Genomic DNA, 17,446 nt, shown 5'->3' with positions numbered 1-17,446 from the left:
ACAAGACTCATATATCAGTGAATCATGACAACATTTTGCCCAGACCTATACGTAATATATGGATTTCAAAATAAATTACCTTGACAAAGTTCAGTTTGACAGATTGAATGGTATTCTGCTCTGTAGGTGTTAAAGATGAGATCATTTCATAGGTGGATTTTCTGCCTGACTTGAAGCTCTCTGTGTGCCATTAATACTGTCACAGCCAAACATAACATCAGGTTTTCTACTTCTTCAGCTGTAAACATGATTTGCATTATACAGGTTAGTGCTTTTGTGCTATTTGACCTATTTTTTAAATTCACTAGTTTAGTGGTTAAAAATACCTTATAGCCTTTTGTAGCCTATTTTTTATTATGATTGTGATTATGATTATTATTACTACTACTACTACTAGTAGTAGTAGTAGTAGCAGTAGTGAAGTATTTTTCTATTTTGTTCAGATTTTTAGTTTTATTTTGAAGTCACAGCAGTACAGTTTCCCGTGTGATGCTCGTTGAATCCGGCTGTTGTGTCTTGCCACCGCTGCCCCACGGTTCGTACCATTGTCTTTCCAGTGAGGGTGTGCGCCTGGTCTTCACGTTCAGACCTTCAGAAATGGACTCGCCTTTTCTCCTGTCATCTGATCGAATCCAGTCACTCGGCAGTTTGTCCTCAGCCCTGAGTTATATTGACAGACAGTGTGTTTGATCAGTCCTCGCCTCATCATTATTAGAGGGATAATAAAATGAAGGCACGTGCACGGTGCATACCACCACCTTAAAATAGTAACAGGGGAATGTTTTCAGGTTAGGCTGTGATTGTTTCGATCAACAGGCTATTTTACACACTGTCAGATGAGGATCAGTGCTACAGCGAAGTACCATTATAAATGTGTAAAATGCGTCACACAGGACAATAACAGAACATACTGTGCTGATAACACTGCTCACTAATGAATGAGATGGCATTATTTTAGAAATATAAAAGGAGAGGAACAGAATGAAGGTCACTTTCACCAACATCAGGCCCTGGAGGAGTATTTGCTCACAGTTATAATGAGGCTGTTACCTTATTACCATCAAATGGGTGGTCTAATACTCATTAACCCGTTCATTATAAACGGAGCCATGATTCTGAGTTCTCATAAGGATCTTATAACTGTGCTGTTCTTTAGACTGTGAGAAAATGAAGTTGTGGAGATGTAGAGACTGTCCTTTTTTTTTTTTTGCACTGAAGCAAAAAAACAAAAGACAAAAAAAAAAAAACAGGTGAGCACCTTCACTGTGTTTCTGAAGGTTAGACACAAACAGATGGCGGTTTGCCCCCTATTGCTTTAAACTCACTGTCTGACCTTCATTGTCACTCCTGTTTACTCACCGTGTGCTGCCTCTGGTGAAACTGAACTGTTATTATTCCTATAAAATTTGGCTGTACAGTTTGCAGTGGTCATATTGTGGATGTGGACATGTAGAGCTTTTCCCTAAAACGTATTATACAAATATTAATACATGTTCTAACTCATTACACATAACACATAAAGGTATGCTGCTTAAGATGTTGATGAAATCAAACCATGTTTTTAATATTGTTTACAGTCTATTAGCCATTCAGTGATTATCCCACTATATAGTAATTTTCATTGTAGCAGAATGAATGATTTTAACTGCCTGCCCACACACGCACGGGATTCATAAGAAACAATGCAAGCATGTAACCAGGTGTTACTGTTTGTAATTCTATGTAATTGATATCGCTGTTTGTTCTCCTTTCAGTGGCATCAGAGCTGTGTTAGGTAACTGTTCACATTTAATGCATTCAGCTGGTGAAACATCAGCTGATTATTCACTATTTTATTAAAACAACATGAGTTAGTTTTTCTGCATCGTAAACAGATACACCATTTGCCCCTCCGCTGTATTTCGGACACAGAAGCTGAAGGATGAGTGTTTGATGCCTCAGAATTCTGGAAGTATACCACACTCTCTGTTACTATTGGTAACCACAGGTGTCACTTAATTTTGGCAGCCAAGAGCCCAAAGCTGAGGCAAAGGTAAAAATAATAACCAAACAGCAGGCTAGACTGTTACTGCTGAGGTGACCCAGCAGAAACAATCTGGTGGAGCAGCTAAGGCCAGTGATGGAAAGTACATTTACTCAAGTCATTTATTTAGGTACTTGTACTTGAGTATTTCCATCCATCCATTAGATATCCTTTGAGGGTCACCGGGAGTATTTCCATTTTATACCACTTTATATTTCTACTCCACTTAATTTGAGAGGGAAATATTTTACTTTATATACTAAACTGTATTTAAAAACTGAAAGCATGTGTTGAAGAAATTCTTCGAAATCCAACCCAGGGCTTGCTGTAGAGTTAAGTTTGACTGGAAAATCTAGTATTCTCAGTGTCACGCTGCTGTATTTACTAATTTAACAAGAAGTTATACAGAATGGTTAGAATTTTGTCTAACAGTCCTGATGAGTAGGATTTTCCACTGTTTGTTTCCCAGGTGCATTATTTCCACCATGGTCCTGTGCCTTTAGCTTTTTTAAGGTCGATTCCTCTTGCCTGGGTTTCCCATTCGCATCCACTGGGAGGATGTCCCCAGTTTCCCAGTCCTCCTTTAGAGGACAAGCAGTACGCGTGAATCAGAGTATGAATATTTTTCACTAGTGGAAAGAAAAGTGGATATTATTTTTTTGAATAATAACGAGAGTAATAAATAAAATAAATTTCAATATGATTGTTAAAGTGTTTGTGTTGGTAAATGAAGTGACTATAATGAAGGGAGGGGTTCTCTTTTGCGCATTCACACCCTATTGGTCAAACTTTTGGAGTGACGGCTCACTGAGGCAGTCACCGTCCGGGTGATGGATCACAGCAGGCTGAGGGCTCCTGACTGCTGGCAGCCACGCCCTGTGTGAAGTAAACTCACAGATGTAGTTTGTCCGAATTTACCCGAACAGTGTCGGAAGTTGAATGAATTTGCCGTTAAAATAAAACTGAGCGTCAACGCAAATGTAGTCTACAACAACAACAACAACACCTCGTTATCATCACACCGCATGGATTATTTGTACTACATATGGATATTTACCCTAATATACATAAAAGTGCAAACTGAAATAATTTGACATTCCGTTAGGGTTTATGTTGCAAGTGGTCTAAGTGCGTGTATGTGTGTAATCTTTTATTTTGAAGGAAGAAGACGGATTTCCGTCGGTTCTTTTTAACTGGCTTGACAGCGCCATTTTCACTCGGCTTCTTCCTGAACTTTTGAAGCGTTTACGACTTCGATCGGAATTGTAAATTGAATCAACATGGGTGCTTGTTTGGCACTGAGCTCCCTGGCCAGTTGTGTGAGTATACTTTTACCGGTCTTATTGTCTCTTTATGGGATACGTGAACTTACCAGGTCTCATCATTTCTTGGCCAGATTTGTGCGTTACTTAGCCCAGACGTTAGCGTTGCTTGTTTAAGCTACATGTTTTGATATCGACGACGTGACATCACGTGAAACTGCCTATATAAACAGACATTTTATCCGTAAATATATGTACGACATAAGATTTATTCTGAACAGTTTAATAGTATTTATTGTCTGATAGTGTTAAATAAAGCTGGTGACATGCTGCATGGAGTTTTTGTGAAGTTGTTAACCGTCCCTCCATCGGTCAAAGTTGTGAAATGAATCATCCCATCAACGTCTGAAGTGAACAAGCTGGTGTCGCTCTGTTAAGTTTATATCCAGTGTAAAGAAAACTGAGTTATAGCTTAAAAATGTGTTGGCAAAATTAAGTGAATTGTCAGATTTCTGAGTACCTGTTGGTGTGGCAGAAGGGGAAATTCTATTGTCAACAAGTAATATGAACAAACTTTAACGCCATATCTGTTAGACCTGTTAGATCTGTAAGGTGTTTTCTAAGAAGGCGCTATTTCCGGGTATTCAGGATCCCACTCCTTCCTCCCTGAGCAGGGCGCCACAGTTTCTGTTATGATCTTTACCGGTTGTGTCCATTTAAATTATTTATTTATGTTTGCTTCTTGTGTTTATGTAATTGAACAACTCCATTGGACTATTTCACAGTTTACTGTCTTTAGAGAAAAAATCGCATATTTTTGACACTGATTTTAACAAGTAACATCTTTATTTATTTATTTTATTTTATTTTATTTTTTATTTTATTTTATTTGTTTATTTAACAGGGACAGTGCATAGCTCTCAGCCATACCAGTTAGCTACCAGCTAATTTTCATCTGTACATCTTTACAAATTGACTTTTAATTAATTGACTTTTAATTAAGAACAGATGTAAAACACGAATACACAAGCGTTCACCTATTTAAATAAAACGTTCCCAAATCATCACCGATGAAGACAAAGGCAGTTAGTATCTGTTTCTAATCACCATGTGACAAGTGAGTTGATTTTAGGTCAGATACACCAATATGTAAAAGAACCAACGGCTGCTCAGTCAAAACACTGCCTTTGTTTCAGTACAACTACAAACATGATTATTTTTTTATTCTTAATTTGAGAAGTATGAACATGTTTTGCTTCAGAACCTATTTTTTTTTCAGCAGGAGAAGCAAAATTTCTCAAATGTTAAATGGTGTTCAAATATGAGGAGCCCACCCGCGAGTTATTGTACAAAAGTGGCAGAATTTTGATGTAAATCAGCAAATATTAGAGGCCAGCTCTCAGTTTTAATGCTCACATTTTGGGTCTGTACTGGAAAAGGATTTGAAGTTTAGTACTCAGTCTTTTTCAGTGTTGTAAAATCAAACTTGTAAAAGGCTCTTTATATGGGTGCTGTAAGTTTTAATATCCTGTGTTATCCCAATGAGTTCCTTGTAGTATTTTAAAGTAAATGAGGTTTTTGTGTAGTTTTTGCCTTGACTGTTTAAGATCAGAGTTTTTTTTACTGCCAGTACAGTCTGGCAGAAACCAGTCTGAACCATGGAAACTGGACTCTTCTCACCACAGCTGCAGTGTTTACAACCAAGGCTTGTGTAGTCATAAACGAATGTGCAGTGAAGGATGGCTGATCTCTGCTACAGTCTCTGCCTCTGTGTGCTTCACACACACACACACACACACACACACACACACACACACACACACACACACACACACACACACCTCAGCAGTCTGCCTCTGAGTCGTGCAGGAATCCTCTGTGATCCTGTTCGCAGCGCTGGATAAGAAGCAGAGAGAGGGAGAGATTTGTTATCATGGCAGCCCTAATCACTGCCACTGTGAATCATCATTTATCTCTGCTTTTCTGGAAGCACACAGGAGGAGGAAGATGGTTGCCCTGACAGCAGACACAGTGTTATTTGTTTTGCCCCCCCCCCCCCTCCCCCCCTCCATCCATCCGCAGTTGTTGCAAGCCATGCATGCATTACCCTGATTATCCTACAACCCAGAGCCCCATCCCTGAGTTTCATAAAATATGAATCTGTACGAACGCCCTGCCAATTCTCTCCCTCGTCTCTTCTCCAGGCGTCCTGTTTGTGCGGCTCGGCCCCCTGTCTCCTGTCATCATGTTGTCCTTCAACGTACAACTCCACCATGAGCCGGCTGGCCTTCTCCTTCCTGCTGCTGCTCGGGACTCTGGTGTCTGTTATCATGATTCTCCCAGGCATGGAAGAACATCTTAAAAAGGTATATTAGATAAGACTAGATCAGATCAAATGTAATTATCCCCATTGGGGATATGGGGCTGTTGCATCAGGTAGCATTAGTCATCTCATAAGGCCCAAGTGTCATTAAATCATTCTGAACACACACACGCCATTTCAGTTCAAGTAAAAATAGGAAAATAATTCACATTGCTTTCATAAGGCTGTAACCCAGCAACAGTGGTATTGAATGGTATTGAGATTATGTGTTTACTTTTTAGCCAGAGGTCCCACAGTCTCTAAGAAGCGTTCCAGCTGACCCAGTGTGACCCTGTTCTGTCTTCAACCCTTTATTTCCTTTTGCTGTGCTTTCACATTGTCAGATTCCAGGTTTCTGCATGGGTGGCACAACCATACCTGGCATCGAGAACAAGGTGAACTGCGACATCATCGTGGGCTACAAGTCAGTGTACCGCATGTGCTTCGCCATGGCCTGCTTCTTCTTCCTCTTCTCCATCATCATGATCCGAGTGCGCAGCAGCAAGGACCCCCGAGCCGCCATCCAAAATGGGTTCGTGCTGCAGCTTCAGTGCAGCTCTGCATGATGAGAGAATGCTGCATTCTGGTGGCCAAACGTGGGCCCTGCACTTCTAAAGATTGTGTTTACCTTTCATTCACGCTAAGAATACCTTTATTTTTTCGTTCTCAGTTTCTGGTTCTTCAAGTTCCTGGTGCTCGTTGGCATAACTGTGGGAGCGTTCTTCATTCCAGATGGCATCTTTAATACAGGTATGAAGCTGTGACGTGTGTTAGTGTTTTAGTCAGGGTGAAGTAGGGCTCTATTTTGAACATCTGTAGTTCACCAAGTATCAAAAACAGTTAAGTTGGCAGTGAAGGCTCGCTCAGATTTTTACCTGCTCCTTTATTAAGAAATCTGTGACTCAAATTGTAACTTTCATTTTTAAATAACTTGATTTAAGGAGGGTTTTTGGATGATTGTGTTCAGATAGTGCTGAAGTTTTGAGATCTTTGGCCTCGTATTCTTCAAAATACAACATCAAAAAAAAAAAAATTGCGTATCTTCACCTGTACCTAAGCTCAGGAAACAAACAATATATCAAACAGTACCCATAATTCTTTAGGCAGTTTCTGAGGCTCAGTGCTTATGTTGATTTCTGAGCGGCAGGTGGAGGAAGTGCTCAGTGTGTTCTGTCTTCCTTTTATTTGTGTTTGTGGTAAATAATCATGTCTAAGCACCAAGTAACGCTTCACTCCATGTGATTAATAGCAGTGTTGAAGAACTTTCGGTTCTCTGAGTCTGTTCATAAATAAGCTAAACATCAGTTTAGCGATCAGACCTGATAAACATTGAACTATGATGCAACATACTGTGCTGAGGATCCACCTCTTTAACATTTAGTGCTGAGGATTCACACCTCTGGCGCTGCACAGCCTGTAACCTTCTAAAGATTGTTCTGTCTGGTCTCAGTGTGGTATTACTTCGGCATGGTGGGCTCTTTCATCTTCATCATCATCCAGCTCATCCTGCTGGTGGACTTCGCCCATTCCTGGAACCAGTCTTGGCTGGAGAAGGCAGAGGATGGAAACTCCAAGTGCTGGTTTGCAGGTAGAAAAGTAGCAAAATCTCCATTTAACCCAATAAGTGCCCGCTCAAACTTTAGGGTTTGCCCAGTGGGTTTTTGAAGGGTAATACCTGGATTTTTGGTTCTCCCTGTTTTTATTCCTAAAATAATATTCCCTTGCAGTTTATCACATCACAAGAACTGTTCACCTTGGAAAAGTTACTCGTACTTATGTACAAACCATCCTTGTCCTAAATCCTAAATAAATAAGTCCAGAGTTGTACAGAAGTAATTACTGCAAACTCTCTGACTCTGTCATCAGACTCCAGCAGCCGAATCCTGCTTCGTCAGCCGACAGTGTTTCGTCACCACCAGGTTTCACGTGTGTAATGATGTCTCGCTTTGTTCTTGTTATTCTCACAGCTCTGCTGTCTTTCACAATACTCCACTACGCCTTGGCTTTCGCTGCTGTCGTACTCTTCTACGTGTTTTACACCCAACCGGACGACTGCACTGAGCACAAGGTCTTCATCAGCCTCAACCTCCTGTTCTGCATCATTGTGTCCATTGTGGCCATTCTTCCCAAAGTTCAGGTAACACAGATGTGCGGGTGTGTGAGTATTTATGGACTGATGTCTGACACTAGTATATGCAGATGTTTTGTCACCTAATCCTTAATGTGTAATAGTGTCTACCAGTGATGTAAAATGAAGCCAATTAATCTAAAAAACAGAAATGTTTGAGTGACTGAAGTATTATGAAAGGTCCATGTTAAATAGCCAAAAGTCAAAAGTCAGTACTCCCTTCATTAGGCAGATTCTGTTCCTCTTTTATTTTTATATTTTGTAAGTCTGCTTTTTTATTTTTGAGCACAGAGCATGCTGGACCCCAGTGATCCACCAATATTCATCAGGCTTCTTTTTGTGTTCTTTGGCAAAGGTTGAAAGTCTCCTGCCTTTTAGGGGAGTCAATTTTTTTTGTCTCTCGTTCTCGCTGTCTGTCCTTCACACTGTCCAGTGAGTCACTGAAACACCAATTACCTTATATAATCCTTATGCAAAGTCTGTTTTTCAATGCAAGGTTCCTTGAATAGTGAGCTGTGTGTGGCATCATTCTTTGAGGACGGCCACTGCACCTTCTGTTATTGATAGCACGACCCGCCCTATACCTCCTAACCACCGCTGCTACTGTTTCACCTTATGTTCAGGAGCTGACTGATGCTCTCGTGCCCTCTCCCAAGAAATGAGGATACATGCTGTTTAATTCTCGACCTAGCAGACTAGCTAGTAATGAATTAACTTTATCCCAGCTGTGACCTTCTGTTATGTCAGAGCGAGGACAAAATTACTGGTTTATTTTCTGACTCATCCCACGCTCTGTGTCCCCAGGAGGCTCAGCCCAGCTCAGGCCTGCTCCAGGCCTCGCTTATCTCCCTCTACACCATGTACGTCACCTGGTCGGCCATGACCAACAACCCCAGTAAGTCTAATGAATCTGAGTCACAGCACACATGCAGAGGAAGCATTTTGTATAAAGCTTTATTAGAAGTACAAGCCTCTGTGACTTTAATAATCTTTAATTACGTTGTTTTCTGTGTCCAACCTCAGATAAGCAGTGTAACCCTAGTCTGCTGGGACTGGTCCAGCCCAGCAGTCCAACTCCACCACCAGGACCTGCTCCTACTGCAAGCGTCCAGTGGTGGGATGCACAAGGCATTGTGGGATTGATCATTTTCTTGTTCTGTACTCTTTACGCCAGGTATTTTATTGTCACTGCTGCTGATTTTACGTTTTCATGACCTGCCTGTACAAGAAGTAGATGTGTTTAGAAATTACTTTGAAGTTGTGGATTCATCACTGAATGCAAGTTGCATCTTTGTAAGTTGACATTTAGGACCAAGTTCAACCTGGAAACAAATCTTTCAGCTGCAAAATAAGAAAGAGAAGGTTGTGTACGCACTCATATCTGAGGCAGATATTTCAGATTCTGCCATGACAGTGAGTCCTTGTGCTCTCTACCACCACAGCATCCGCTCCTCCAACAATGCCCAGGTAAACAAGCTAATGCGGACCGAGGAGGGCCAGGGACTGACCGCTGACCCTGAGGTCGCCACGGTGGACGACGGAGTCCGACGGGCTGTGGACAACGAAGAGGAAGGAGTCACCTACAGCTACTCCTTCTTCCACTTCAGCCTCTTTCTGGCCTCTCTCTACATAATGATGACCCTCACTAACTGGTTCAAGTAAGCATCAGTTATCTGTTACTCTCACCTAACCTCAGACTTTCCTTCCATCGCTGACTTCTTTGTCTGACTCATCTCACCAGGCCAGATACCGACTACCAGGCCATGCAGACCACCATGCCAGCCGTCTGGGTGAAGATCGGCTCCAGCTGGCTGGGCTTGGCCCTGTACCTGTGGACCCTGGTGGCCCCGCTGGTGCTTCCCGACAGAGACTTCAACTAAAAACGGTGTCAGCATTGGTTGGTAGCCTCTTACTGTTTGCACCTTGAGGAGAGATAGCTTTAGCTTCAGATTATTCCACTTGAATGTTTGATTTCCTCACAACTCTACATTTAAGATTGGAAATTTATATGGTAAAATGCTTTGTTTTTGTACTTAAGCCATTGCATGTGTTGCATGTTGATTTTTTTGTGGCTCATGTTACTTTTGCATTGTTTCCTCCACTGTTACAAATATTCGAACTGAGAACTGACTACATGCCTTTATAGGACCAGACCAAATGAATCTTAAATTATCTCTGTGGGAAACCGATGTCTCAGCTTTCACTACATTTACGTTGTGCTCGTGTATTTTTTAAAAATCATTCCCTATAAATCAGTTTAATTTTTATGAAGAGTCTTAATTTCTGAGATTTATAGTTACATGCATTTTCATAGCACAGCTTTGTTCTAGTGCCACGTTTTATAACAGGAGCGCTTTATTATAAATTGAGCACAAGTTGTTCAGAGGGACCATTTTTGATACCTTTAAAAGTTTTTATGACGCTGAGTTTTCAGTGTAAAGCTGTTTCCTCAACAATATGTTCACTTTTCATTCTAATCAATAAAGCTGACATTCAGTATAATGTCTTCAATCAGAGTGTAGACAGTAGTTCTGTCCAGCAGGTGGGACTGTTGTCCATCAAATTAGACTGTTTTTTTTTGGGGGGGGGGGGGGGGGGGGGCAGGCCAGGTTACGTCATGTCCAACTGATTCTGACATATGTGGTGTAGGATTTCTCAACCTGTGTAGTAACCTTTTTATACACACTGTCTTTTTCCTCAGAAACAGCAAACAAAATATCATCACGTCTGGTCAGCAGGGATGTCCAAACGCTTCACTGTCCTCCCTCCATTAATCACATGACCCAGCTAAAATGTGATTTATTGTGTTCCTTCTATGCAGGATTCCCTGGTGCAGCTCGCGCACACACACACACACACACATTTGGCAAGTAATGTAGAGGGAATGTTCTTTTCCCTTATCACAAGATCAGCATGAGCAGGGGGGCTGAGCACAACACTGCATTATACTTAACAATATTCATTCAAGGCTTGTGTTGGTGAAGAGCCACAAACGAGCAGTTTCTGAAGCCGCACTTGGAATTCTGGGGGAAAAAAAATCCCAGACACTATGCCTGCAACATTACTGTGCAACCACACACATACTGTCTGTACCCACGCAGTAGCAGTATGGTATTTTCTTACACATGGGATTTCCTCTCTTGTGCCTTTCATAGTACAGAACAAACCAGTTTACCTGCATAATGAGCCATTACAGTACAACCAGACCATCAGAAGCATAGATAACCCCTCAGTATGTGCATCAGATATGTTTTTACAGTTATATAATGTCACGGCCTGTTGACTGAAACTCATCTACAGTACTTCTCATGCTCCACATATACATTACGTTGATGGATTAAACAGCTACTCCAGCATTTTAGTGTTGCACCTCTATACACACATTTAAGTGAAAATGACCAAATCATCAGAGTGTCAGTCCTCAGTATGGGTCGAGCTCCAAAAACACCAGATCCTACATTTCCCATAAAGCAGCAAATAGTATCTTTTTCTGCTGTTTGTAATGCTGTCAGATATTTAAAGTCTCTGAGCCTAAGGCCAAATAACTCTGCTATTACCATTTAGAATTTGCTGAGTAATCCATCTCAATTGCTGTGTCATGTCACTTCATCATGTTCTGTTGCGTGTTGTGTGTGTGTCATGTTCTGTTTAGGAGGAGTTATTTTGCTAACCGACCAGTAGCGATAGTTTTTTCTCAGCGGTCAGAGAATTTTTAGCTCTGAGATGGGAGATTCAGGCGGGTTATGCGAGCAGCAGCTGATGTAGCCTGTAGCCTGTGGCAGGGATGAGGACCTGCACATAGAGGTGTGTTAAGATCACGTCTTTTCACCCCCAGTTCTTTTCATTGCCAGACTTGTGGTCTGCAGTCCCACAGTCGATTGTGACTGAACTGACATCCCTTGAGGACATTTATAAGATTTTGCGCAGCTTCCTCAGCAGCCACCGCGGAGCCTTTACACAACTTCTTTGGCACTTTGATGTGTCAGATTGTTGAGTTCCCCTTTAATCCTGCCTATAAAGCTCTGATTGGCTCGGTTGTTTCTCCAACTGGAGACAGCCATCAGTGAGAAACACCAGACCTATCTGTTACTGTAAAGGGCGAGGCTTTGTTGGAATAAAAGATGATATCACATACTTTACGTTCATCGATTAAACTGAACAGCATTTGAATGAATCTGATGACAGTTGCTGGGCTATTTAATCACTGTCTTTGAGCTTTAAAAGATTTCATGTATAACCTAAACAAAGTGCTTCTGATGTCAGCACATAGTTGGGATGGACAGTGAGTAAAATGACCTCATTTTAGAGCCAACTTAATCTTGTATTTTTATCATAACAGAGAGTAGAGATGAACCAAAAAGGGCACATCTGGAAGCAATCAGAGCCAGTGTTCCCTCTACGCTGATCGGTTTGTTGACATACAGAACATTAAGCAGGCTAATTCAGCACAGTGACAGTTATGTCAGTAATCTGTCGTTGGTCCAGTTTTTCTCTGGAAATTCAGCCTGCCCATGCATCTAAACACTTAGCTTTTTAGTGGCTAATGACAGTAGATGCAGGCACATTGACAGTCCTGCTGCACCTTAACACTGGTCCCACACACTGAGACCTGTCTATCAGCAGTATATTCCTGCCTGAAGTTTTTGATTTGACCCACGCTGATATGGGTGACAGTGACGGTGGTAGTCCCTGGCCCGGCTGTGAGCAGCAGGCTGACCTAATGCTGTTACATAATCCTGAACGAGTCTCCGATCAGTTGCATAAGCCAGTTATTGGGGGCTCACCACGCTCCTCTGCCTGTTGTGGTTTGGTATTCTGGGCCCTTGCCCCGGGGGACCTTCACAGTCATCATCCTCATCACCGTCGTCAACAGCAGCCACACCCCTCCTCCCCCGGAGGACTCAAAGCACCTGGCAACCCAGGTGGAAAAACAAGCTAAATGGAGCCCTGACACATGAAGGTTTTTAATAGGAGGCCCCAGTAGTCTTCATTAGACCACTGTTCATGTCACACTGGTTATCACAGCTTTAAGTGTGTGAGGATATAATAATGTCAGGGTACATCCCATACTCCTGGAATACAATGACAGTTGGATTAGAAACTAGAAGGAAGTTTTCTTATTATAAATTTCAATATTCAAATCAATCAGATAAATTATACCATAAAATATTTGTTGAATAATTGATGAGTACAACTCTCCTGATTGTGAGACCACATTAAGAATGAGATCATGGTGAGCGGATGAAAGAAAAACTAATTGTTTTTAGGATTCATCAACTACTTGTGCTGCATATTTCACTTTTTTTTTTTTTTTTTAATGTATGTGTTTCATTAGGCCGTTTTAGACTCTTAAACTTGTAAATACGTATGAAGAAGCTCCGCCACATTGGCAAACTCAAAATTCTGTGTGAAAAATAGCAGATAATCTAATTGTAGTGGTGATAATGGCAATAAAACACAGGAGTAACTGAAGGACATATTTAAACACCTGTCAGAATATTACATTTTGGTGCATATTGTCAAATTTTATATTTATTTTTATTTCTAATGTTACTGTAAGGGGGCGGGGTCTCGCGGTAGTGCGCGTGGGTTTGAGGCACCAGCGTGTTTGTCTCGCACTCCAGCTGTGGCGGGATGCTGATAATGGTCAAGGTAACGTGAATCAGACCCATGCAAAGAGGAATTTGGCTGATTTTAACCATCAGAATAATTGCGCAGAAATATGACCATGGACACGTTCGGACATTTTAAATAAGATTACGACTGTTTGCATGGTTCGTTACATTATATAACACACAATGTGCAATAATGCATTATATATGTGATGAACCTGACCTGAATTATCTGTCACTCTGCCATATTTCCTATGTTGTATTCATGATGCCCCACATACGTTTGTATTTTATTCTCCATACGCTGTAAAGTACGTTTTTTTCATTGTTGTAATTGACCACAAAGGCTACACAACTGAAGGCCACCTAACGACGTTCATTGGCTTTTATTTAAAACGTTGTGCCCGGAAATGCTTTGTGTTTACCAGGGATTGACAGTGGTCATGACGGAGCGGAGGCAAATTGCGGCATCAACTTTCAGGAGGATTCTTTGGTTTTCGCTTCCACCACAGCATCTGGACTGGACCAGTCACGTTATCAGCCGGTAACAACTGAGCTACTTCTCTGTAACATCTGATATGAAGCAGGGAGCTACACCGACAGAGCAGGGCTGACAGGTTAGGAGGCCAGATATTGACAGCTAGAGGTGTTTTGATAAATTAGCATAATTTCTGTTAACTTGTATGTTGTATGAGGTGTTGCTGAAGGTAGCATTATCAAGCTAGCCAGAATGAAATTTGGCGTTTCCGGTCAAAAATGTAGCCTTTGGATATCAAGACACACAGAATTTAAGTTTTCACTGAAAAGAGCTTAATATAGTTATATTTAAAACTGCAGTTAACGCTACATGTGAGTTTACAAGATCAGGAGTAGAGTGTGTTGCTTCAGTATTCAAGCTCCATTACAGTTTTGTCAACACATTAAGGCTTGTACCTTTCCGCTTTTATTTTGAAAGTCATATTTAAAGTTGTCCCTTCTCTTCCTGAAGAACCTCGGCTGACTTGACGAAGCTTGTGAAGCCGTGGCCGCACCGCAGAGAAGTGAAGTTGAGCATCCTGCAGGTAATGTAAGCCCATACGTGGTGTCAGTGTGGCATTGTTGGACATATTATCGTGTATTGTGAAGCTGTGTTTTACTGTAACATTTTACACGGAGTGGCAAGACGGGGATTTTTATTTAGCATGTTTTTCTTGTGGCTATTTTATCAGAATGGTAAGATAAAATTGTGGCTAGCGTTAAGGTGAACGGCGTAACCACAGCTGAGAGGGAGTGTTGTCTTGTTTATGTAATGTATTTTGACTAACGTGTTAGACGGGTACTGAGGTACCTGAACTGGTCCTGGGCTTGTCCGTTCCCTAAACTGGCTTCATTCATTGTCTGCGAGAGGGAGGAGGAGGTGGTGGTGAGCTGCGGCAAGTGAGCCAGAATTGGACACAACGACACAGGAAGTGTGTGGATTTCGGGTTCAAAATAAACGCATTGAATTTGTCTTGTGTGGAAAGCAACGAGGTAACTGGGCGTGTTGACCAGCTGAGGTGGTGTTAAACAAACCGTACTTAAAATACAGACATTCAGCAGGATAATGGCTCAAACACTGACAGCAGTGGAATAGCTTGGATTTCGCGATGCAGTTTTATTTTGAAAACAGTGCATTTGGAGACTGTGTTATTCCTTTTAACTTGGCGCCGATTTTAGTAGCACAACTGTGTGGTTCGGTCAGTGGCATTATGTGGGAAAACTGTACTCGTCTTCTACTTTACACGAGTGATTTGTTAAAAAAAAAAAAAAAGACATTGTCCAGCACTGTGAGTGTTGTATCTTGAAAACACAGGGGTGCAGGTATTTTGTGTCTCGGATGATAAGCAGCCAGCGCCTGTTATCCAGTTTGCTCCATTTTAAAATCCCCAAATGAGGCTTTACAACACAGGTGTGTGTCATCTGTGGCGATGGTTTGTGGTTATGGGTCATTACAGTCGGCGTCGCGTTGTGTTGCACTGGGCTACACCAACGCAGAGCGACCCGTTTGTAGCAGAAACCAACCTCCATTCAAAAAAATCTGGCACTTTAATATTTATTAATTCGTCTGCAAGCGCGCATGGCAGTTAAGAACACGACTTAAGACGGCTTATACCTTATTGGTATTTTTGGCAAATACACCATCCACCGATAATCAGCACCTCTTTTTTTTCCCCCGTTTTCATTTAGTCCAGTCCACTGTCCAAAATCGGTGCTAAAGGTCTACAGTTGCTCAATTCATGCTCGCCGAACGTCAACACAGACCTTCAGTATTTACGAAATACTATTAATCATGTTTTAAATATCCGCATCTGGTTGGGAAGTACATTCAGACTAAAATGTGTGATTCATTTAACGGAATTTTGCGTTGCCGTTCCCCACATGCAACAGAAAGCGAAACCTAGTGCCCGCACAACGCCTTCCTGCTGCTGCTCGGACATTTCTGCGTAACCTGCTTGCAAGGAATCCAAACATGACATCATGCGCGAGAAACAGTCCCGTTTGGGGCGGATTTTTATTTTTATTTATTTATTTTATTTTTATTTTTTTTTGTGGCCGCAAGGATCAAATCACCGATAATATTACATAATCACAGCCGAGCTTAAATTGGTGGGTTTATTTGGATGTCAGTGCAGTGGCCAAGTGGATAAGATTTAACGTCCCATGCTTCAGTGGACAACAGTGGTGATTTATCCCGTTTCTGTCCCGACTGAAATAAAAAATAAAAAAAACAATATGCATGAGGATGCGCCTGCAAAGAGCAAGAAAAATGACGGACTGTACAGATAAACTCTGCAGCCGTAAAACACTCCTCATTGCAATGATGGCCGCTTGGATTAGAGGGCAACTGAGGACAGCTGTGGCTCGCAACATTGCTCTGCTGCAAAACACTTGGGCTTTTTTTTTTGTCCTTTTCATTCCCTCAGTGTGAATGTTACTGGTTTATCATATCTGTTCCTGAATTGGGCTGGAATTATGATTATTACTGATTATTTTCATTAGCGATGAATCTATTGATCTTGTTTAAATCTTTAAATATTGTTTAAAGCCTTTAACATTGATGAAATGTGGAGACAATAGTGAAAAAATGTCCATCACAAGTTACTAGAGCCTGTGGTACTGTCTTCAAATTGTCTTTTTCTAACAAACAGTACAAAAACCAACTACTGAGCACAGTACCATGTTATGTCCATGTATTTTAAGCTGAAGTGAAACTCTGTGATAGGAAGTAGTAACGTGTAATAACAAGAAAAGGAAAAAACCCAGAACAGATGCACCTAATGACTCAGGCCTGGGTGAAGTGTCTTCTCTGTCTGTTAATGTTTTACAGTAAAGTGTTGTGGCTGCAGCGTGTGAAGTGCTGTCATCCTTTCACTTAGAACCTGAGGCTGCCCTCTTTGTGTGTCATGTTGTCCTGTTGTCTCACCCCGTAGTGAAGGGGTCAGATTTTTGTCATTCCTTTGTCACACTGCGTCCTCGACGGGGAATTTCCTTCCTCAGAGGCCCCCTCGGAAAAAAGACAGTGGCGGTGACTCTGGTTGTTTATTATCATTTTTCTTACCCCCTTGTTGTCCTTCACCTTAGGAATGATGTACTGGGGACATAACAACCCACTACTGTATGTTCCAGCGGTCAGGTGTGACTCTGTGTACTTACATCAATCACTCAGACTGTGTTACAGCTTTCTAAAGTCTGAAAGAATGATGTCTGATATCTCTGAAGTCTGTGATATCTCTTTGGAAAAAGCCTGTGTTACAAACTGGGTGAGGAAGCCTGAAAAACATCAGCATTTACCAGACCAGTGTCAGAGATTGATGCTGTTATGTTGCATTGTGGGAACTGTAGGACCCAGGTTATTAGGAATTAAATTCAGGATATCTCAGAAATATCTGTAGTACCCTGTTACCTTATACTGTACAATCTTTAGGTTTTTCACTGATTGATGGAATTTGAACACATCACCTTGGACTCTGAGAACTTATGACGCAAATGAATTGATTATTATTGGTTGTAGCCCTGATTGTTGTGGTGGTTTTCCTTGTG

At 41.5% G+C, this 17,446-nt stretch overlaps 1 protein-coding gene across 1 annotated transcript; it reads left to right on the top strand.

The window, feature by feature from the left end:
- The first annotated feature begins 3,210 nt into the window (after window positions 1-3,210).
- Window positions 3,211-10,286, top strand: serinc2 (serine incorporator 2). The gene is made up of 10 exons (XM_041053018.1): window positions 3,211-3,342; window positions 5,490-5,651; window positions 5,992-6,179; window positions 6,318-6,397; window positions 7,098-7,235; window positions 7,615-7,784; window positions 8,580-8,670; window positions 8,799-8,949; window positions 9,218-9,433; window positions 9,517-10,286. The coding sequence occupies exons 1-10, from the start codon at window positions 3,304-3,306 to the stop codon at window positions 9,653-9,655; spliced, it is 1,374 nt and encodes a 457-aa protein (XP_040908952.1). The 5' UTR covers window positions 3,211-3,303; the 3' UTR covers window positions 9,656-10,286.
- Window positions 10,287-17,446: the final 7,160 nt, after the last annotated feature.

Source organism: Toxotes jaculatrix, chromosome 13 (genome assembly GCF_017976425.1).
Source record: "Toxotes jaculatrix isolate fToxJac2 chromosome 13, fToxJac2.pri, whole genome shotgun sequence".
Lineage (NCBI taxonomy): Eukaryota > Metazoa > Chordata > Actinopteri > Toxotidae > Toxotes > Toxotes jaculatrix.
Note: the sequence above shows the minus strand (reverse complement) of the source record. Positions and strands in the feature narration are given on the sequence as shown.